The sequence below is a fragment of the Tenrec ecaudatus genome, chromosome 4 (assembly GCF_050624435.1).
Source record: "Tenrec ecaudatus isolate mTenEca1 chromosome 4, mTenEca1.hap1, whole genome shotgun sequence".
Taxonomy (NCBI): Eukaryota; Metazoa; Chordata; class Mammalia; order Afrosoricida; family Tenrecidae; genus Tenrec; species Tenrec ecaudatus.
Genome location: NC_134533.1, coordinates 8,136,242 through 8,157,368, shown reverse-complemented (window position 1 = coordinate 8,157,368; position 21,127 = coordinate 8,136,242). Strand labels below are relative to the sequence as shown.

Here is a 21,127-nt window from a genome sequence, read left to right as displayed (position 1 = left end):
GGTGTCCAATGTGCGCCTGATGTCTTTGAAACCTCCTTTATTGTGGCAAGGCCAGCTCATTTTTGTTTAGCCAGGGCATGGTGAGGGGGCATCCCCTGCCTGCATCCCTAATTTTAGCTTCCTCCCTGTCAGGAACACGGAAGCACGCGGCTACTCTGACATGAGTTGGTGCCTGAGAACGAAGGCACCCTGACAGAGCCCACGCTCTGACCTCACTGTCAAGGTGAAGTCCAAGGAGACGGGAAAGGGAGGCAGAGAGGAGCAGGCCACTTAGTGGAAAGGTAGGGGGAGGAACACTCGTTGAATAGACAGGGGGACATACGTAGTCAAAGAACAGGAGGTGAAGGAGGAACGTAGACCAAGGGTAAGGGCAGACCTCGGGAAGTTCCCGTCAAGACCAAGCTGCACAAATAGGAGAGCCGCCTCCTTGTCCTTCCCAATTCTGAGGGAGCCACCAAAGACCCCTCCTGCCTGCCTGTACCGTGAAGTCTCGGACCAAGGTTTTGCAGAAGTTCCTGGCGATGTTTATGTACAAAGAGCAAACCGGGGAGTGGGGAGAGGGGAGGGAGGGAGCGGGGGAAAAAAAAGAGGACCTGATGCAGAGGGCTTAAGTGGAGAGCAAATGCTTTGAGAGTGATTGGGGCAAAGAATGTGCGGATGTGCTTTATACAACTGATGTATGTATATGTATGGATTGTGATAAGAGTTGTCTGAGCCCCTAATAAAATGTTAAAAAAGGGAAAAAAAGAGCAAACCGTTTCGGATTCGAACAGACACAGCCTGGCTGGTGCGTCCGTCCGTCCGTCCCCATCTCTCCTTTCTCTTGGATAAAGTTGGTTTTCGCCCACTGCTGTAATCTTGCGATGATCTGCCCCTAGCGCGCGCGCGCAAGGAGTCTTTGGGTTTTGCAGGCTGCTTGCCTTTTGGTTTTGGGCGGGGAGACCGGGAAGTAACTTGAATGTCTCTGACGCCATCGGGGGCTTGGACGGATGCAGGCGAACTGGGAGCCGGGCGAGCAAGCCGGTGGGGGGGGGAGGGGGAGGTGAAGGCGTGCGCTCTGATTGGATGGCCGGTCACTGGGCAGAGAAGTTCCGCCCGCGCTTCCGAATCCCGGCTCCGCTTTACCGCCGAGAGGGAACTTTTCAGACGCTCCCTGGCTGCGCACCGGGAAAGGGCGGGGCTGTCACTTGCGACCGCTCCCTAGGTCTGAGCATGAAGGGCGCAGGCCCGGGCCGGGCGGCGACTGGAGGAGGCCCGCCTGGAGGGGAGGGGGCGGCGGGGAGCGGGCGGAGGCCGGCCGTCAGCTCGGCTCCGGGCCGCTGCCATGTCCCGCCAGGCCAAGGACGAGTTCGTGCGGCGCTACACGGTCTCGGACCCGCGGACGCACGCCAAGGGCTACACCGAGTACAAAGTGACTGCGCAGGTGAGGTGGGGCCCAGCCGGAACCTTTACCCTTTTAACAAGCGTCGGGGGCCGGGTGGTGCCTTAAGGCACAACGCGGAAGGAAGCTTCCATTTGGGACGACTGAAATGGATTTCCCCTTTAAGGGGAGTCTGCGGAAGAACCTCCTCTTAGGCTTTCGACCACGAGGGGGCGGGGCCTTACTGCGACGCTGCCCCTTTTAAAAGGGCGTGGGTTGCAGCTCGGCGCCCGTGCGGTGGGGCTGCCCACGCCTAGGTGATGTGTGGCTGCCAGGTTGTACGCTTGTCAAAATCAGCGTGAAAGCTCAGGCTTCGCCCAGAGACTAGCTAGCTCTCCAGTCTCTTGGTGGGTTTTTGGTGTGTTTTTTTTGGTAACGGTGTATTACTTACGTTAAAAAACAAAACCAAAAAAATCTTTGTAGAATTTTTTTTTTTAATAAGAGATTTTTGGTGGTTTTTTCTGGTTAAGAAAACTGTACAGCCCCAAAGTATTGAACTCTCTTCAGCCATCACCAGAAGTTGATCAGGGCAACCTCAAGTCGGGATTGCAAGCAGTGACAACATAAGGCGTTGTGGAGAGGCACGGAAGAGATCATGGAGTTTAGAATCGAAACAGGATCACAAAATGATACTGTTTACAAAATGTTGAACCATATGAGGGAAACTAGTAGCAATTCAGCCGCCTGAGAGGGGCCTAGTGGGTAGGAGCAGGGGGCAAGGAAAGATTTGGGGGGGCTTTCTGAGCTTTGAACTAGGTGACTCTTAAACCAGCCCTTGCCCATTCCCCATACTTAACCTGCATGCCAAAGGAGCCCTGGTAACGTAGTGAGTATGCATTGGGCTGCTGACCACAAGGTCAGCAGTTTGAAACCACCAACGGCTCCCTGGGAGAGAGACCTTAAAGTTACAGCCGTGGAAACCCATGGGGCAGTTCTCGTCAGCCCAGTACGGTTGCTATGAGTCCGCACCAAGTCGATGCAGAGTTTGTTTTTTTCATATGCCAAGCGAACAGTCCCCAGAATCTACATAAAGAGGAACAAAGCTTCCGATGAGAGGGAGGCTTACTAGCAACTGCGCTGGCCCAAAACAAAGCGCTTGCCTGCTCTTGCACCGCACATGGATGCTGATGAAAATCCGATCGCCTCCTTCAAGGCCAGACTGCAGTTCAGCATCAGGAAAGCCACAGAATCTTCACAACTGGACAGACAGACAACATCATGGCACCCAGGGAGAGCTTGAACTTGTCGACGATGTTTGTTTTACTCGGGTTCACGGTCAAGAAGTGAAACGTGAACATCGGGCAGTTCTGCGGCACAAGGCCTCTTGAAAGCGTTGGCGATCAGAAGTGTCCCCTGCAGACTCAGGTGCGTCTGAACCAAGCCATGTCATCTTTCCGCTGTCTCGTGTGTACGGGAACGCTGGGCCATCGATAAGGAATACAGAAGAACTGATACCAAGGGCTCAATAGAAAGTAAATGTCTAGAAAATAATGAAGGCAACATCTGTGCAAATTCGCCTGCTGCAGGCGATGTATGGATTGTGACAAGAGTTGTAAGAGTCCCCAACAAAATAATCTTTTCATTAAAAAAAAGAAGAATTGATGCATTCCGATGATGGTATTGGTGAAGAATCTCGGCAGTCCCATGGACTGCCTGCCAGAGGAACAATTCATCTTAGAGGAAGGATGGCCAGTGTGCTTCTCAGAAGCAAGGACGACGAGCCCTCCCCCCTTGGGCTTTGGACTTCTTCTCAGGAGATACCAGTCCCTGCAAAAGGACAGGGAGCTTGGTCAAGTGGGGGTCAGTGGAGAAGAGGCCGGCCCTCAGGGTTGACCCTGTGGCCGAGACAACATGAAGCTGGAGCTTCACGATGGTGAGGATGGTACAGAGGCGGCCGCGGTTCCCTCTTTGGCACGCAGCGTTGCCACGAGCTGGAACCGACCCGATTGGGCCGTAACCACAGCATGAGGCACTGTGAGAGTGGAGCCAAACGTCAAGACCCATCAAAAGCAGTTCAAGCCCAGAGCCCTACAGTATTTAAAAGGTGCTGCCCCCCCCCGACACACACACACACACACACACACCGCTAGTTTGCTTTGTTGGCTTTTCCCCAGATCACTTACCGTGCTTTTCCCATGCTTAAGACATGGGAAATGTAAATACGACACGGAGAGCGCGAGACAGCTGGAGTAGGGACACATTGACTCCTGTGAGCATTTCTATTGTTTTTACCCGAGTAGCATTCCCTATATGCTAGAGTATACTAAAAGCCGACTCGCGTATCAGCCGAGGCACCGAATTTTACCGCAAAAGCTGCATTAAAAATGTGCTGAAAACTAAGCTTCCACATGAGTGTATAAGGTACATGAGTTTGATAGAATGTTATCATCTTTAAAGGTAAATAATTCACCCTTCCTTCGTGTCTCTGTACTTCCTCTTCCCAGGAGCCAGTGTTGGAGGCTGCTTGCTTATTCTTGCAGATAAACTCCATCGACAGGCAAATGCAGGTCCCCTGTGCTCTCCACAAGTAGAGCTTGCCTAAGAAACCTTTCGGGGGGGGGGGGGGGAGGCAGAAAGTGAAGGAGTGGTTACCATTCAGCATTCAGTTCAAGGGGAAAATTTTATGAGTGCTCCCAGAACCTACAAATTAGAACGAAAACACCCAAAACCTAAAATAACATTGAGGTGAAATACACACCAGACTGCCATCGGGTCGATTCCAGCCCTTAGAGACCTTGTGAGGCTGCACTGCCCCGTGGGCTTCCCAGACTGCAGGTCATGACAGGAGTGGAAAGCAAAAACAAACCAACAGAAAGAGTAGAAAGCCTCTTCTTTCTCCCGCAGAGTGTCTGTTGTCTTCACACTGCTGATATTCTGGCTGGCAGCAGCCTACAGCAACCAGGGAGACCCAGGGAAGGAGCTGCTTGCACTGCGCTGGGCGTAAGCTGCCTCCCCACCCTGCTCGCTGCAAAACCAAGGCTGACCTCTAGTTTGGCTTTTCACACCCAAGCAAGAATCGGGTCCCAGTGTGGGTCTCAGCAGAGCACAGTGGTGAACAGAGAGCGTTGGTCAAGCGGGGGTGCCTGTGTCTATCTGCGCTTCCCTCCCGCTTTCACTAGTCAACACCATTGTTATGTGCACCCAAGTGTCCTCTGTAGCTTGCACACTCCCACTGCTGGAATTCCGCAAGGCTGTTTTTGTTTTGTTCCTACATTTAGTTGTGTTGCTTGCCTGCTACGTTTGCCTGGAAGCGCACCTTCGTTTCCAGGCAGGAATGGGCACAGCTCTCAACTGGGCAGCGTGATGGAGGTGCACACGTGGGTCTGCGTCCGTGCAGTAACGAGATGAAGCAACACAGTGCACGGAGTAAACCCGCTGCTCACGGCCGCTTCAAATTGTGGGAAAGCAAGGAGGTTTAATTGAAGACCAAGGTGCCTGAGCCAAGTCAAGGCATTTTCAAGGGCCTCATAGGCGCATGAGAGGTGGAAGACCAAAAAAAAATCGATGCATTTGAATTCTGGTGCTGGCAAAGACTATTGAAAGTACCACGGACTGCCAGAAGGACAAACAGATCTGTCTGGAAGAAATAAGCCAGGGTGCTCCTTAGAGTCAAGGATGCCAAGATTCCATCTCATGCACTTTGGACATGTTATCAGGAGACACCAGTCCTCAGCGCAGGCCAGCATGCTCGATAAGGTAGAGAGGCAGGGAAAAAGAGGAAGACCTTCAGCAAGATGGACGGACACGGCGGTTGCAGCATGGCCTCCGACATACGAACAGTTGTGAAACTGGCGTGGGACCGGGCAGTGCTAGGGCGCTGTGAGTCAGGCCCGACTCGGCACCTGGCAACAGCACCCGTCTGTCTGTGCAAACCCCACTCGGGTCAGACACCGATCCACTTCACACGAGAAAGGCCATTTGTCAGTGTGGCCAGTCACCCCTTCCCACGGAAGTAACCGACCCCCTTCCTGAGGACGGTCACCGTGGGTTAGTTTGGCCTCTTCTTGAGTCTCCTGTGAAGGGAATTCATGTGACACATGCCATCCTGTGCCTGCCCCCCTCCCCTTTTTTTTTAACCCAGTACAAGGTTTGGGGAGTTTTTTCAAAATGTTCTTGTGTGAATAAATAGTCTTACTCTTTTTCTATTGCTATTTCTATTGCTTTCTATTAAAGTCTGTTTCTTTAATCCTTCTGTTGTGGGACGTTGGGACTGCTCCCAGAACGTAGGTAGTCCTCCTGAATAAAGCTGAACAAGTCCTTTCTTGGATATGTGCATTGCCCCTTGGTCTATACCTGGGAGTTAAATTGCCAGCCCATGGGACGGGTAATGTGTAACTTTATTAGAAACTGTCAAGCAGTCTTTTCCTGGGAAGTTGTGCCTTTGCATGCACCTGTTCCCGTCAACACTTAGTAATATCGGTCTCTAATTTTAGCCATTACTGGTGGGTCTGTAGCATCACATGGGGATGTTAATTTGCATTTTCTCAGTGGCAAATAACAGGGACGGCACTTTCCTGATCCAATTGACCTCTGACCTTCAAACATCTTCTGTGGGAGATGCCTATTCAATAGTTGGCCCGTTTTTAGAGGTTGGATGGTTTGTCGTCTTAATGCTGTTTTGGAGATGCTCTTGCTATATTATGGATCTGAGTTCTTTAGGAAGGGTGGATCCTTCGATGATCTTCCAACGCAGTTTGTTGTAACTGCCGTGCTTCAGACCAGTCTCTGTGGTAAAAAGCAAAAGCCCAGGGTTTCATTCTAGCAAGGAGGCGTGTGATCTTGTGCGTTTCAGTTCCCTCTCTGCTCCTCCACTTCCTCTTTTCTCTGGCTGCCTGCTGAGTGTTCTGGAAACTGACAGGTGCTCCCAGCTGCAGGCTGTTATTTTTCAGTGATTATGAACATAGCGTAATGAAAAAGAAGCCTTTTCCCACCCCAGACCCAAGCCCGCCCTCCGGGGTCGCCAGCCCCGGTGACAGTGCCACTTGTGTCCCCACTGATCACACAGAGGGGAGTCCTTTGGTCTTCCAAGAACTTGGGGCACTTTGGTTGCAGGAGACGCAGGGGCTGGGCCCTTGGAAGGAACTGGGACAGGAGTTCCCAGGCACTGGCCTGTGGAGAGACACACACAAGCCTCCCCATTTGACAGATGAGGATACTGAGGTGGGAATGGAATCATTGCTCAAAGTTGCATTCAGAGTCTTGAAGGCAGGACATGGATCCCAGTGGGCAAAGGACACTGCCCTTCAGGAGGGGCTAGACCCCGGGCTTTCACAACAGGACCGGGTCTGCGCTCATGGTTCTTGCCTTTCTTCCCCAGTTCATCTCAAAGAAGGACCCAGAAGACGTCAAAGAGGTGAGGTTTCTGGGAGCACATGCTCTTTCCCAGCCCCCACTCCAAACAGCCCCTCTTCCTCCCGCCCTGGCCAGGGGGCTTGTCCTCTGGCTTCAGGGGGCAGGCTGGGGCAGGGTCCAGGTCATTGCCTCCCGCCCCTCGCAGGTGGTGGTCTGGAAGCGGTACAGTGACTTCCGCAAGCTCCATGGAGACCTGGCCTACACCCACCGGAACCTCTTCCGCCGCCTGGAGGAGTTCCCCTCCTTCCCCCGGGCCCAGGTGTTTGGTGAGTGTTCAGACCAGAGATGGAGTAGCCGGGTTGGGGGATCGCTGGTGATGGGGGCTGGTGAGACGGGAGTGGAGACATCGGATGGATGGATGGATGGATGGATGGATGGATAGATGGATGGATGGATGATAGATGGGTGATGGATGGATAGATAATGGATAGATGAATGGTGGATGGATGGTAGATAGATGAATGATGGATGGATGGATGATGACAGATGAATGATGGATAGATGATGGATGATTGATGGATGGATGGATAGATGATGATGGATAGATGGATAATGGATGGATGATGATGGATGGATAGATGATGATGGATAATGAATGGATGATGATAGATGAATGATGATGGATGGATAATGGATGGATGGATGGTGGATAGATGGATGATGATGATGGATACATAATGATAGATGGATGATGGATGGATGATGGATGAATGATGATGATGGATGGAGGATGGATGGATGGATGGAGCTTTGGAGTTGGGCACATTTCACAGACATGACAAGCAAGGCTCAGAGCTTCAGAGCCCTCGCTGTGTCTCAGCCACTCACGCCCTCGGTCGCCCCAAGATGAGGTCACTGCGGCTCACAGGCTGAGCCTGGAAGGGGCAGAACGAGGGTTGTTCGTTGGCCAGGCACAGGGCATCTTACCTGCACTGCTGTGCACGGCAGCCACGCCACACGTGACCGGGACACACTGCAGTGTGGCGAGTCCAGGGCTTACGAAGCACTGTGGGTGCAGAGGGAAGTGGAAACAACAGCAAATGCCCCCTCAATAGCTCCCTACCACGCGTTGATGGTGTTAGGTGCCTCAAGTCGGTTCCCATCCACAGTGACCTTGTGCAAGACAGGTCACTGCCAGTCCCACGCCTTCCTCAGTCGTTGCTCTGCATGAGCCTGTGGCTGCGGCCCCTGTGTCCATCTTCTTGTCGAGGGCCTTCCTCGTATTCACTGCCCCTTGACTGTACCAAGCAGGACGTCCTCCTCCAGGCACTGGCCTCTCCTGACAACTCGTCCTAGTCCACGAGACAAAGCCTCGCCATCCTTGCCTCTACGGAGCGCTCTGCTCTACTTCTTCCAAGACGGACTTGTTTGCTCTCTGGGCAAGCGCTGGCAGTTTCCATATTCTTCTGCGGTACCGTGAACGCATTGATTCCTCGTTAGCTTTCTTTACTCAGTGTCCAACGTTAACATGTGTAGGAGACGATGGGAAATGCCGCGGCTTGAGTCAGAGGCGTCTCACGGGGGAGTAGACAGCCTCATCTTTCTTCCTCGGAGCGGCGGGTGGTTTCGAACTGCTGACCTTGACTGTTTGAAGCCCAGCGCATAAGCACTATGTCACCAGGGCTCCCTGAGACACAATAGAAAGCCCAAACAGACAGACTCACTGCTGTGAGTCAACTCTGACTCTCAGTGGCCCTATAGGACAGTAGAGACTGGCCCCTGAGTTTCTGACGAGCAGCTACTGGTTTCAAACTGATGACAGGTCAATAACCATCAGTCACCTGATGACCCACAGAAGCAGCTCAACGCATGACAATACACCCCAGCGCTCACTTAAATTGGAAGTCTAGAGTCCCGAGGCCCAGGACCGGCAGGGTCTGGTCCTGTGGTGCACTGGGTGCTGGGTGTCGGAGCCGACTTGACTGCCCCTGACAACACAAGGCTTCCATGTGGAGGGGGGTTGGGGTGGGGGCTGTAGGAGACCACTGAGGAGGCTGTGCTGAGGCTCCAGGCAGTGAGGTGGAGTCAAGAAGCCCCCTGAGGCTCACGGTGCCCCCTCTTCTCCCTCTGGGGCTGCAGGCCGCTTTGAAGCGTCTGTGATCGAGGAGCGACGGAAGGGGGCGGAGGACCTGCTGCGGTTCACTGTGCACATCCCCGCTCTCAGCAACAGCCCCCAGCTCAAGGAGTTCTTCCGGGTACGCCTGCTGCCACCTCCCAGGGCCCGGGACGCTCCGCCTCGCCACCAGGCAGACCTGGGCCTTACCCACCGCTGGACATTCCCCCCTGTAGGGCGGGGAGGTGACTCGGCTCTCTGAAGTATCCAGGGACCAACACATCCTGCCACCCCCCTTGATCCCCACACCGCCCCCCGAGGAGGCCAGGCTGCCCCCCGAGGAGTCCCGACTACTCAGACCGCTCCCTGCAGAGAGGAGGGGCCTCGAGGAGTTGGAGGTACCAGGTGCGTTGGGTGGGGATAGGGAGCCAGGGCTGGGGCCTTGAGGGCTGGGCTGCCCCCCTATCCGTGAGCTGTTTCCTTCTCTGGACTCCAGGTTCCTAATCTGTAAAACGGGTGCCAATGTTGCTGCAAGGAATTCATGACAGGGTCACACCTGTCTTTCCTTTTGCTCCCTGTCTTGTGCACTGGGGGACAATGTAGTGAGCAAACCAGCTCTCTGTTCAACACGTCCTGCTCATTGATTGGCACCCTTCCCCCACAGTGCACCACCCAGGATCCCACCTTCCCTGGTGTTTCCTGTCTCCATTCCTCCTCCTTGGCCGGTCCTCTTGACCTCAGATGCTTGGTCAATTTGAGGAGTGCGCGGGGACCTCCCTCGTAGGCCCGAACGTGGCACCGAGGGGGCGATGTCCGGTAGTTCCTTTCTGGACCAACGTTGGCAAGAAGAGGAAGGGCCCGTATTAATGGCCTGACCACTCTGATCCGCAGCGGACCTCCCACCATCCAGCCCTGCCCAGGATGCCCTGGACCTACTCTTTCCCTGTGGGAGCATGGAGGAGGCCCCTGGCTCCCCGGGCCGTGGGCCGCTCACCGAGGCTGAGCTGGCCCTCTTTGACCCCTTCTCCAAGGAAGGTGAGGGGGACAGACTGGGTGGTTAGGGTAGCCTGGGAGTCTACCCTGTTTCAATGGGCAGCCATGAGTCAGAATCGACTCAATTGCAGTGCGTTTGGTTTTGGTTTGGGGTCCCTCAGGGCCCTGCAGGGAGATGTCAGCCTCTGTGATAAGGTGAACTGGGTGTCCCTCCCCTAAGGGCCTCCCCAGAGAGAACAGAGTCCTCGAGGGACTGGAGGCGCCAGGTATGGGGCTGGGTTAAGGAGCTCAAGCCAGCTCCCTGTGGAGGTGGCACGTCTTACATTCGGAGTTTCAGCGGACCTTCAGCTACCTCTCCCCAAAAGTCCCTAAGCTTCTCAGAATCTCTGACGTTTCTCTAAGACTTCAAAGTTTGGGGCATGTCTGCCCTTGGGCTGGTGCCGTCCATCCAGCCTCCCTAGGTTCCAGTTTATGGAGGAAAGGGTTTGGTTTGTGGATCGGCAGGAAAATGGGCACAGACACAGAGAGCCTGCTACAGTCCCCTGGGCGTCGTCCAGAGTGAGAATTAGGAAGGTACAGCAGCTTTTTCAAAAGTGTGGACCCCGCCCACTGGCTAGCTGGTGGCTGGCTAGCTCTACAAGGCACCTGGGTGGCACACGGTTGGGGATCAGCTGCTGGACAAAAGGTGGGAGGGCTGAGGCCCCAGCGGCCCGGCCGGCGGAAGAAAAGTCCTGGTGCTCTGCAGCCGAGGAAACTCATGGGCTGCAATGTGAAGCCGACTCACCCCAGTGTGCTGTGTACAGGGGGCTTTTGGACTCCCCAGCTGCTGCACCCTCTACTGGGGCAGCTAACACCATGGTCGTCACCCGCTGGGCACGAGGGGTCTGGGGGTGGACAGCAGGCCCTTGTCGGGGAGGGAGGGCCAGCCTGTCCGGAGCCCTCCATATCTGGTTACAGAAGACGCAGGCCCCAGCCCCACACACGTGAGTGAGCTGGCAGAGATGGAGGCAGAGCTGGAGAGGCCGGACCCGAATGCCTGGGAGCCAGGAGTGCCGCAGGAGGAAGAGGATGAGGAAGGAGGGCCCACCCCTGCCTATCTCAGCCAGGCCACCGTGCTCATCACCCAGGCTTTGCGGGACGAGAAGGCGGGCGCCTATCCTGAGGCGCTGCAGGGCTACCGTGACGGCGTGCATGTTTTGCTGCAGGGGGTCGCAGGTGAGTGGGTGCTGGGGGTGGGGCCAGACTGGGAGCTTAGGGGTGGAGACTCTTGGGTGGCTGTTTTCATCCGGTGGTCTCGGTACCCTCATCTATGGAATGGTAAGAGTAGACACAGACCCTCCTCTGGGGGTGGGGGAAGGAGAGGCACACGGAGGTGTCTGCGAGCTGTGAGGGGCCAGGCCAGGGGTCCCAAAGGGGACCAAGCCCAGGTACCACTGCAGAGCCACACTCTCCACAGGTGACCCGTCCCCTGCCCGCCGGGAAGGTGTGAAGAAGAAGGCAGCTGTGTACCTGAAGCGGGCAGAAGAGATCTTGAGCCAGCACCTGACCCTTTCCCAACTCTCGCCCTGAGGGGGTGGACCTTTCCCACAACTCTAGCTCCAGCACTGCCAGCCCCTCTTCGCCCCTTCTGCTCCGGGGCCAAACCCTGCCCCTGGTCTTGTTAACTCCCAGGGCCATTTCTCCAGGTAATGGACCAAAAATGAGAAAAAGAATGGACTCAGCTTCCCGGCTGTGTCTGCCATGGGGAAAGCAGGGTGTATCCATCCATGTGACACCGCCTGTCTGTCTCCCGTGGGAGAGCTACTTGGTCATTAAATGGTCAGTGTATACACCTGGAAGCTGGGTCTGCAAACCACCGTCTGAGGCCAAATCTGACCATTCCCTGGGTTTCTCAGATGGCCCGGGAGTGAAGAATGCTTTGTCGCATCTGTTAATGGTTCAGAACACTCGAGGAAGACGATTTCATGACAGGTGAACATGACCCGGGATTCACATGTACAACACACTTGTTTCATGTGCTGTTAGCTGCCAGGGCGTCCCAAGGGCAGAGTAGGAGGACTTAGTTGGGCAGATGCCACAGGCTGCAGAAGGCACAAACCTAGAATACTTATTATCTGGTCTTTTCCAGAGGAAGTTTGCTGACAGCTGTGCCCATGCCATCGGGTCGATGCCGACTCCTAAGCTCACTGGCATGGAGTCAGTTTTGATGGTAGAAGTGTCCCCGGGGAGCCGGCATCTCTTTAGGGGACTAGAAAGCCGCCTCTTCTCTCCAAGGTTTGGCCCTTAGGGTTAACAGTCAACCTGGGAACCCACCACACCAGGAGGCCCCCCTTTCCAACTCATGACGTCAGAGGGTTGGTTTCCAATCTTTAGAGGGGCAGAGAGCCCCATCTTTCTCCCTCTGCCTGGCTGGTGGGCTTGAAGCCCTAACCCTACAGTAATGAGTAGTCCAGCGCCTGCCCGGCTGCGCCACCAGGAAGCGTGGGACCTGGCAGAGACTGGCACCGGCGGAGCCGGCCCGCTCCTGTGTCAGAACTGCCCCGCGGCACCCCGGGCTGTCCCCACACCGGGAGCCCCGGCCTCCTCTCATGGCGCTGCTCGGTGGGTGGGTGCAAACTGCCAGCCTTCGGGTTAGTGGTCTGGAGCAATCCATCTGCATCACCGGGGACTAAGGGGGAGCAACTCGGAGAGGGGGCTACCACTTGAGATGAAATTGGACAGTTCAAAGGGTAGGGACCCAAGAAAGCCTTGGGGGCGTGGTCCCACCCTTGGCCCGCCCACGCCCCACCCCCAGCCTGCAAAGCGATTGGCTTAGCGGGAGAAACTACAAGCCGATGCATCATGGGCGTGCCGCCCGCCCGTTAACGGAAACGGGGTAATCGCGAGGCCGCGCGCGGTGCATCCTGGGGAGCGTTTCCAGGGCCGCGCGCGCAGAACCACTCAGGACTACAACGCGGTGCATTTCGGGAGGCCGCTCGCGCGCGCAGAACCACTCAGGACTACAACGCGGTGCATTTCGGGAGGCCGGCCGCTGGCGTGCGCATGCGCAGACCCGGTGAGTCTCAAGGAGGCGGGTGGCCAGCGTGGGAGGCGGGCCGCCGGCCTCCGCGGGTCGCTGATCACCGCCTCTCGCCCCGCAGCCCACCCATGACAGACAGCGAGCTGCCCGTGGGCACGTGTCCGGACATGTGTCCGGCCGCCGAGCGCGCCCGGCGAGAGAAGGAGCGCCGCCTGCACCGCTTCGAGGTGGCTCCCGAGCACTTGGGGGGGGGCCCGCCCCGCGCCGACCCGCGGCGCACCGTGAAGGAGTACTGCCGGCCGGCCGCCGGCAAGCCCCGGCCCCCGCCCAGCCACCTGCGGCCGCCGCGCGTGCTGCTGACCGCCGTGCGCTACCTGGCCGGCGACGTGGCCGAGCGCGCCGACGCGTCCCGCGCCGAGGTGGCCAGCTTCGTGGCGGACCGGCTGCGCGCCGTGCGCCTGGACCTGGCCTTGCAGAGCGCGGGCGACGCCGAGGCGGCCGTGGTGCTGGAGGCGGCGCTGGCCACGCTGCTGGCCGTGGTGGCGCGGCTCCGGACCGACCCGGCGCACGGGCGGGTAGACGGGGGCCTGCTGCAAACCCAGGTGCAAGAGGGCTTCGGCTCGCTGCGCCGCTGCTACGCGCGGGGCGCCGGGCCGCACCCCCGCCAGGCCGCCTTCCATGGCCTCTTTCTGCTCTATAACCTGGGTGAGTCGGGGGCCGCCGTTGGAGCAGCGTGAGGCCCGCGATGCCAAGGCAGGTTGGAGGAGCCTTTAGCTCTCCCCCAGGGGACATCAGATCCCTAGAAACGGAGGAGGAGAAAGTGGAACTGGAATGGGCGGGGCAGGTGGCCTGTTTTTTAAACGTATCCCCCCCCCAATAACTTTTCCGCGGCCGACATTGCATAGCGGCCGTGAGCATGCATACGTGGGATAGGAGCTTCTAGACCCTCAGAGCCGTATTGTGGGTGGTGCGTTTTGGTTGTGATAAAACGCTGCTGGCTTCAAAGTTCTCGTTACGTGATTGATCCTAAATCCCAGTGATTCAACCTCTGGGCGGCAGAGCCAGTGTGAGGAAGGGGCTTCCCAGGTGGTCAGGGCAGTGGGTTAGGGTCTCCATCAGAAACCTGGATGTGGGGGATCAGCCACCCCACGCCCCTTCATCAACAGTCAAGAGCAAGGCTTTTCGATGATCTGGGCCTTAGCATCCCCGCCTGTAAACACTACTGGCTGCTTCCAGACTGTGTGGACCGAGTTTGTCTGAGGAGCTCAGCTATCCCATAAGGATCTATGTGGGCAAGGGGCTGTTGGCTGAATTGGTCAGGGTAAAATGTGAGCAGGATCAGGCTAGAAAACACCCAGGGCTGGGAGGGCAAGGAGATGGGCTTGGCTCAGGAAAGCCCCCAGCACCCTCATGCTGGCTCCCACCTCCCCAGGCTCCCTGGAGGCCCTGCACGAGGTTCTACAGCTGCCTGCCGCCCTGCGTGCCTGCCCGCCCCTGCATACAGCCTTGGCCGTGGACGCCGCCTTTCGAGAGGGCAATGCTGCCCGTCTATTCCGCCTGCTCCGGACCCTGACCTATCTGCCTAGCTGTGCTGTGCAGGGGCACGTGGCCCATGCTCGCCGTGGAGCCCTGGCCCGCCTTGCCCGTGCCCTCAGCACCCCCAAGGGCCAGGCCTTGCCCCTGGACTTCCTGGTGCACCTGCTGGCCTTGGACGGACCCGAGGAGGCCCGCGACCTGTGCCAGGCACATGGGCTACCCCTGGCTGGGGAGGAGCAAGTGGTGTTCCTTAGGGGTCACTACCGGGAGGAGGGGCAGCCAAGTGCAGGGGCCTGCAACCTGTTGGTGGACAGCAAGCTGCGAGGGCGGACCCTGGAGGAGGTGGTCATGGCCGAGGAGGAAGAGGAGAGCTCCATCAGAGCCCAGTCCCCAGCCTGAGGACTGGCCACGCTGGCCCCAGAGACCTGTATGGGAAACCAAGCTCCAGGAAGGGCGTGCACACAGATTCTTTGCGCTCATATTTTAAGGAGTCTGAGGGGCCGAGACGCTCATGGAGTGGAGATGCCGTTCAGTCACATCCTCCTATCGAAAACCGTTCCCTGAGTAAAGCCAGTTTGAAAGTGCTACTTGCAAGCACGTGGTTACTACTGCACTTATGAAGGTTGACTGCCATCAAAAGGGATCAGACACACCCCCCCTAGGTAGGTCCCACTCCCTTTTGATATGGATCGATTGTTCCCCTGGTGAGGAGCTCAGGGACACTTAAGGTCAAGCCAGCTTCCAACACGTCCCCCCTCCTGCTCCACGTTTGCCTCTAATGCCACCACTTGCATGGTACACCGAGGGACTGGATGAGAATACAGCACAGCTAAGTCCTCCGTGCTCATCAGGACGGGCCTGGAAAGCCGACGGGTGGGAGAAGACTCTCACGGTTACAAGATATAAAGAAGTCTTAATATACATTCTCATGACTGGGCACTGTCCAATTACCCCCCATAAAGGGACTGTCTTAAAGGAGCCACCATATAAATCATTTCTGTGTCTGGCTACGTCACTGTGCCGAAAAGTTCTCTCTAGATAAAAGCAATCCGGTTCTGAAGCCTACCCACCGAGGCCAACTAGCACTAGGTCAAGATGGTGACCTATTTCATTGCTTGTCTAATGTGTTACTCGTTTATAACACCGCCCATTAACTTTGTAACACATTAGCTGTATAACATGCATGCCTTATGTAAGTCCCATTGCGTTGGACAGGGTTCTCTAGAGAGACAAACCAGATTGCTAGTAATTATATATCAATATAAAGATAGATATGTAATTCAAGAAATAAACTGTTAAATTATATACAGATAGATAATACAAGAAATTAACAGTTAAATTATAAAGCAGTGAGATACTAGCAGTCCTTCAAGTTTTGAGAGCTGCCAGGTGCCAGTCCCCTTCTATAGAGAGAGCTGGGCTATATATCCCCAGGCAGCAAACAGCAAGGCAGGTCCCCAACTGTCATCAACTGTCAGTCCCCAGCTCCAGAGATGAACATTCCAATCGTGTGGGATTAAAGGGACCTCAACTTACAGAGACACAGTCCACAGGCTAGGCATCCCACAGGTAGTGTACCCCTTTAAACGGAGGCACAGAACCACCAAGGCGAGGCTCACCGAGCCATTTATCCCTTTGCCCTTCAGTTAATCCTACTTGTGTTTATCAGCCAGGCTGGCACAATCAACTATAGCACCCATTAAGTATACCCATTAGAGAAATACGTTCTGTCAGTCCTGATGCGGGAAGAAGAGCCCATGTGCCCCACTGTCTGTCTGTCTTTAATATTTTCCACAATCACGAAGTTGCTCCTGAGGACCATTCAAGTGTTGGGGACCCCACACCCCTCCTAGCTCGCCGGAGATTGAGACTGTTAAGGGAATACATTGTTCACTCTCTGGCTCACGGAAGAGATGAGCCCTGCAGGCCTTGTCTGATGTTTCCTTAATTTACCCCTCAAGTACACAGCCCCTAGGGCCCATGTGGTTGTCAGGGCTGGGCCCCCACACTTCTTGCCCTTTGGTGTGGGACCGGAGGCTTTGACCCCTGGGGAGCCAGTGCCTCCCTCAGCCCTACTCAGCACCTAGCTTATCAGGAGACGATGCCTGGGAATCTCATCTGGTGGTGGTGGAGGAGGGGGGCTAACAGGGGTGGCAATGCCGAGCACATGGGGCTCGCAGGATGAACTGGGGGGAGGAGTGGGAGAAGACTTCCCCGCTGACCTTGGGGCTCACAGACGCATGGTGAAGTGGCTCAGCAGCGGAATTTATTGGGGGAATCTGGAGAGCAGGTGGGGTGCCAGATTGCCAAAGAGGTGCCCTCAGCCGGGCTCAGACTCTGTAGCTTCTGTGGTCTCGGTGGGGGTTGGGCAGCAGGACCCACAGTGTTCCTTCTGTCTCCTGGGAACGGGTTCTTTTGAGGGAAGCCATCCTTGGTGACACCCCACCCCACCCCACCCTGTGCTGCCCTGGCACCTGCAGAAACACCGCCTCCTGGTCGTCCTGGGTCCCCTCCTGACCCATTTGGGCCTCCTCTCAGTTGGCTGACTCTTCCTCCAGCTTCAGGATCATGTGGAGTGCGTCGGGCTGGCACCAAACATTGCAGCAGTCAGGTGGGGAGGGACCCTGGGCAGTCCCGAGGCCCCGCTAGTGCTTAACTGGGCTGGGAGGTCACGAAGGAAGGACCCCCAGGGCAGGGGGCTCACCAGCTTCTGCAGCTTCTCCCCCAGGGCCAGGTTGTCCACTTGGATCTTGCTCAGGGACTGCCAAACACTAGGGTAGAAAGGGAGCCCCCTCAGCCCCGGTCTGGACCCAGGAGCCCCAACACACAACTCGTGCATGTGTGTAACCTTCCACGGCCACTGGGTCTAAGAACCCTGGCTGTGGCAGTTACATAATCAACCGTCAACTTGTAGAAGGGGTGGAGTCGAGCCTGTCTTATCAGATCGTAGCTTGACCTCATTTGGAGGTACACCGGAGATAAATAAGGCTTGCTGTAGGCCAGACATACTCCCTGTAAGACATTCCTGTTGACAAGCCACACGGGGCTGTGCTGATAGAGCCAGCTGGAGACCCCTGTCAGCGCTAAGATGCTTACAATGCTACTGGATCCACAAGACTTTCCACCCACTGGCCTGTGATCTTCCTATGTTTGCTGTCATTGCATGTGTTGTGTGAGTCTGAAGAGACCGGTAGGGGCCATATGGGCTAATATTGGACTTAAGGACTTGATCTGGGCAGGGCTGGGGTGTTTTCTCAATATACAATTATTCTTTTCTATAAAGCTCTTTCTTACACGAATCTCCCTGGATCTGTTTCTCTAGTCAACCCAGACAAATATACCGTTATGAGGTGGCCATCAGACCAGGACGGGATGGCCACAGAGGCCCCCAGGCAGAGAAGAAAGGCGCCTTTCCCTTCTTCAGTAAGAGGGAGTGGGCAGTTCCTCAGGAGGCTGGGATTCGCCTGGAGACCCAGTGGGCTGGGAGTGTACTGTGAGAATTCCGCGTGGCCCCCAGTTGGGGACAGTGTGGAAGTACCCACTACTTGGGCCCAGGGCTGTGGGAGCCCCGGGAGCAACTTCCTCCGGACACAGGACCCAGGATATGGTCACAGGTGCCCACAGCCCTGAGAGGGTGCTGACGTCAGCTCCAGAGCCTGGCATCTGAGGACGGGCCCCTCAAAAGTGCTTGAACAAGGAAAGGGGGGGAAGGGTCCCCAGTGGCCATCACTAGGCTAATGTGCTAAAGTAGGTGCTGATGGGGAGCTGGGGCTGGGCACGGCGGGCAGTTGATGGGTGAGAGGAGCCAGGTCCTGAGGGAGCTGCTGGCCTCTTGGCACCCCCTCCAGCCCAGCTCACCTCCTGCAGTCCGTCTGCAAAAGTCTCATCTCCATCGAGGTCCTCTGGGGGTCCCAGTCCTCCTTATCCAAGAACGGGCACTCCTGGATCTTGTCGTTCCTGATGGGGGGTGGAGGGGGGATGGACCAGAGTGTCGGAAGCTAGGGTTGGGGACCAGCCTGAGGCCCAGCTTCTTGACAGCCTGGAGCCGAGTCCTGGTCCAGGACTGAATGATGGTGGAGGAAGCAGCCCCATCCCATCCTCCCCTCGCAATACACACACACACTGACAAGGGGAACCACTCCCCCTGCCCCCCCCCCAAGAAGCAGTGCCTCCAAACACACACATACTCGCCCAGGTATACTCTTCAAAGGGAAGCAGCCCCCCTATACACACACATACAAACTGACAGGTGTACTCTTCGGGGGACTCAGCACCCCCCCAACACACACACGTCCCACGTGCACAGGCCTACTCGTGGGGGTCTTCGGCCTTAGTGGGCTCCATGGTGCTCAGGAGTGTGGACAGGAACTTGCCCATGGGCTCCTGCTGAAGGTTCTGCTCTGGCCCTGAAAAGCCCGCCTTAGGCAGAGGAATGGGGGTGGGGTGGTTGAGGGGCCCAAAGCAGCTGGCTGGAAGCCTGCCCTCCCCTCGCCCAGTGTCCCTGCCCACATCTCTGCTTTTAGGGTCCCACCTTCAGGCCCCCCACCCCGATGGAGAAAAGCCACAGTTGAGCAGGAGTTAGCCTGGAGCCCCTCCAGGGAGGGCGGGGGGGACTGGCTGGACCTCAGGGTCTGAGAATTCCTCCAGGTCCTGCCTCCTTGCCTCTGCCCTTGCCCGTGGGAGGTCTTGGCGCTTGCTGTCACCTCCTGCACTTCCGACTCCTTGGAGACCCGCGGGTCTCGGGGCTTCTGCTCGGTCTCAGAACATGCCACTGAGTCCACTGTCAGCCTGGGCAGGGCTCTGTGTCTGTGCCTGGACTGAAGGGAACAGAAGGACAGATAGTTGAACCGCTGGGCCACACTCTCAGCCTCGGTGGGTTTTCTGGGGCAGCTTCCAGCCCACAGCTCCTTGCTGTGACCAGCCGTCCTTTAGTAAACCTGCGTCTCCCTGGCTATCGTACGTATCGCTCACTGAATGCGGACAATGCCCTGAGCTCGCCACTACCCTTCAGGGCACTGAGAGGCAAGGACCGGAGTGCCCGCTCCACGCCATGGAGTTTCTCATCTGCCTGTGAGAGCTGTATGTTGTGCAAGGAAGACCCAGGAGAACTGGTGCACTGAATGGCCGGAAGTGCACGGCCTGCCAAAGGGACGTCTTGGAAGAGGCGCCAGCAGAGTGCTCCTTCCTTCGAGGCAAGGGTGGCGAGACGTCGTGTCCCGTACTTTGGGCATGTTGTCCAGAGAGCGGGCCCCGGGAAGGACATCGTGTTTGGAGCAGTGGAGGGGCAGTGAGGGAGAGGAGGGCCTCGAGGAGATGGGCTGACCCCATGGCTGCAGGCATGGGAACAAACGGGAGGCTGGCGCAGGCCCGGGCAGGGTTTCCTCATGTGGGTCAGAGCCGACTCTGGCAACCCAGCAACAAGCACTTGTAACATTTCCTTGCACTGTCACCGAAATGACAAGGCAGGTCCAGCAGTGAAAGATGGGAGAGCCAGGGCTCAACTACGCTGCCTGGTGCCCTGTGTCCCCCAGCGCCCCACCTTGAACTGCGTGCAGTCCCGCCCATCTTGGCTCTATGGCCACTATTTTGCCCGGTTTCCACCTTGCCTAGGTGCCCGCTCTCCCAGACTTGACTGGACTGCTGTTCCCCTTTAACAGAAGAGGAACCTGAGGCCCCAGGGTGAACTAACCTGCCCAGGGCCACACAGCTAGGAACTGGCAGGGCCAGGAGTCAGACCACGGTGCACGTGGGCCCTGTGCTGTCACGCGGAGGGGACTGGCAGGACCTGGGCAGACGTGGTGCCGAGTCAGATTTTTCTGAACAGGACTCACCGGGCAAGGTGAGCACTGGAGGCAGAGAGCAGGGTCCAGGAGGCCTGGCAGGTGTGGGCTTGGCTGTAGCCTGAGGCCTGTGGTGCTGGGTCGGTGGGCCAGCAGGCCGGAGGGGCTGCTCCCAGTCTTGGTCTGCAGTCCATGGGGGCCCTGCCGAGGGAGTCACGGTTCTTGGTCTACACCAGCGACCAGAAGTCAGCAAACTGCGGCTTGCAGGCCATCTGAGGCCCTTCTGGTACGCATGTGTGGCTCTGAAGTCAAATGCAAACATTTTCAAAGGTATTCAGATGACAGTGATTTTATAGTACCGTGGCAGAGGGGCTGGACGCTGAAGGGGCAGCCCTGAGAGGCCTCAGGCTGATGGAGCCTGGGAACCAGGTTCTTGGATTATGATGCTGTGCAGAAGGCAAACCGTTGAGTGATCAGTTTGAGACAGCTTGAGACCTGGAAGACGGCTGGCGGTGTGGGTTGACGCTCAAGAGTGGAAGGCTGACCCGTCTGCAACCCAGCCCTTGTCCAGGGAGAGCAAGCAGGTTGGAAGGAAGGTCTAGGTAGGAGTTAACCTGGGAGCCCTGCTTAAGGGTAAGCCTTGGAAGGGAGAAGGTCATGCCTGGAGGGATACCCCAGAAAGGTGGTCCCCACCCAGCTAGAGGCCATGCATCTGTAGCACAGGACGGGGTCTCCCGTCACTTCCACCCAGCTAGTTCGAGAGGAGCTCACCAGGAACAGGAAAGGCAGAACTGCCCTAAAACACTGTCCCAGAGCAGCAGCTGATGCCCCTGCTGGCCAAGGCTTGTTGGGGGTCATTTATTGACCATAAATGCAAATTAGAGCTTGAAGGAAAGAGACAAGCAGGGTGTCCGAGAAAGTTTGGACAGGAAACAGGGCCATCACAGGCCGGTGGGTGCAGTCATGTGGGTCCA

At 56.7% G+C, this 21,127-nt stretch overlaps 2 protein-coding genes across 2 annotated transcripts; both read left to right on the top strand.

Moving 5' to 3' along the window:
* The first annotated feature begins 1,231 nt into the window (after positions 1–1,231).
* On the top strand, positions 1,232–11,789 carry SNX15 (sorting nexin 15). Its single transcript, XM_075545455.1, has 8 exons — positions 1,232–1,423; positions 6,738–6,773; positions 6,918–7,038; positions 8,852–8,967; positions 9,062–9,230; positions 9,717–9,860; positions 10,776–11,033; positions 11,275–11,789. The coding sequence occupies exons 1-8, from the start codon at positions 1,325–1,327 to the stop codon at positions 11,385–11,387; spliced, it is 1,056 nt and encodes a 351-aa protein (XP_075401570.1). The 5' UTR covers positions 1,232–1,324; the 3' UTR covers positions 11,388–11,789.
* Positions 11,790–12,657: 868 nt separating this feature from the next.
* SAC3D1 (SAC3 domain containing 1) lies at positions 12,658–15,383 on the top strand. The gene is made up of 2 exons (XM_075545454.1): positions 12,658–13,542; positions 14,270–15,383. The coding sequence occupies exons 1-2, from the start codon at positions 12,861–12,863 to the stop codon at positions 14,770–14,772; spliced, it is 1,185 nt and encodes a 394-aa protein (XP_075401569.1). The 5' UTR covers positions 12,658–12,860; the 3' UTR covers positions 14,773–15,383.
* Positions 15,384–21,127: the final 5,744 nt, after the last annotated feature.

Coding starts and splice junctions, on each gene's coding strand:
- SNX15 (XM_075545455.1), top strand. CDS start 1,325: ATGTCCCGCCAGGCCAAGGACGAGTTCGTGCGGCGCTACACGGTCTCG. Junction 8,968..9,061: donor AGCTCAAGGAGTTCTTCCGG/GTACGCCTGCTG, acceptor TCCCCCCTGTAG/GGCGGGGAGGTGACTCGGCT. Junction 11,034..11,274: donor TTTGCTGCAGGGGGTCGCAG/GTGAGTGGGTGC, acceptor CACTCTCCACAG/GTGACCCGTCCCCTGCCCGC.
- SAC3D1 (XM_075545454.1), top strand. CDS start 12,861: ATGCGCAGACCCGGTGAGTCTCAAGGAGGCGGGTGGCCAGCGTGGGAG. Junction 13,543..14,269: donor CTTTCTGCTCTATAACCTGG/GTGAGTCGGGGG, acceptor CCACCTCCCCAG/GCTCCCTGGAGGCCCTGCAC.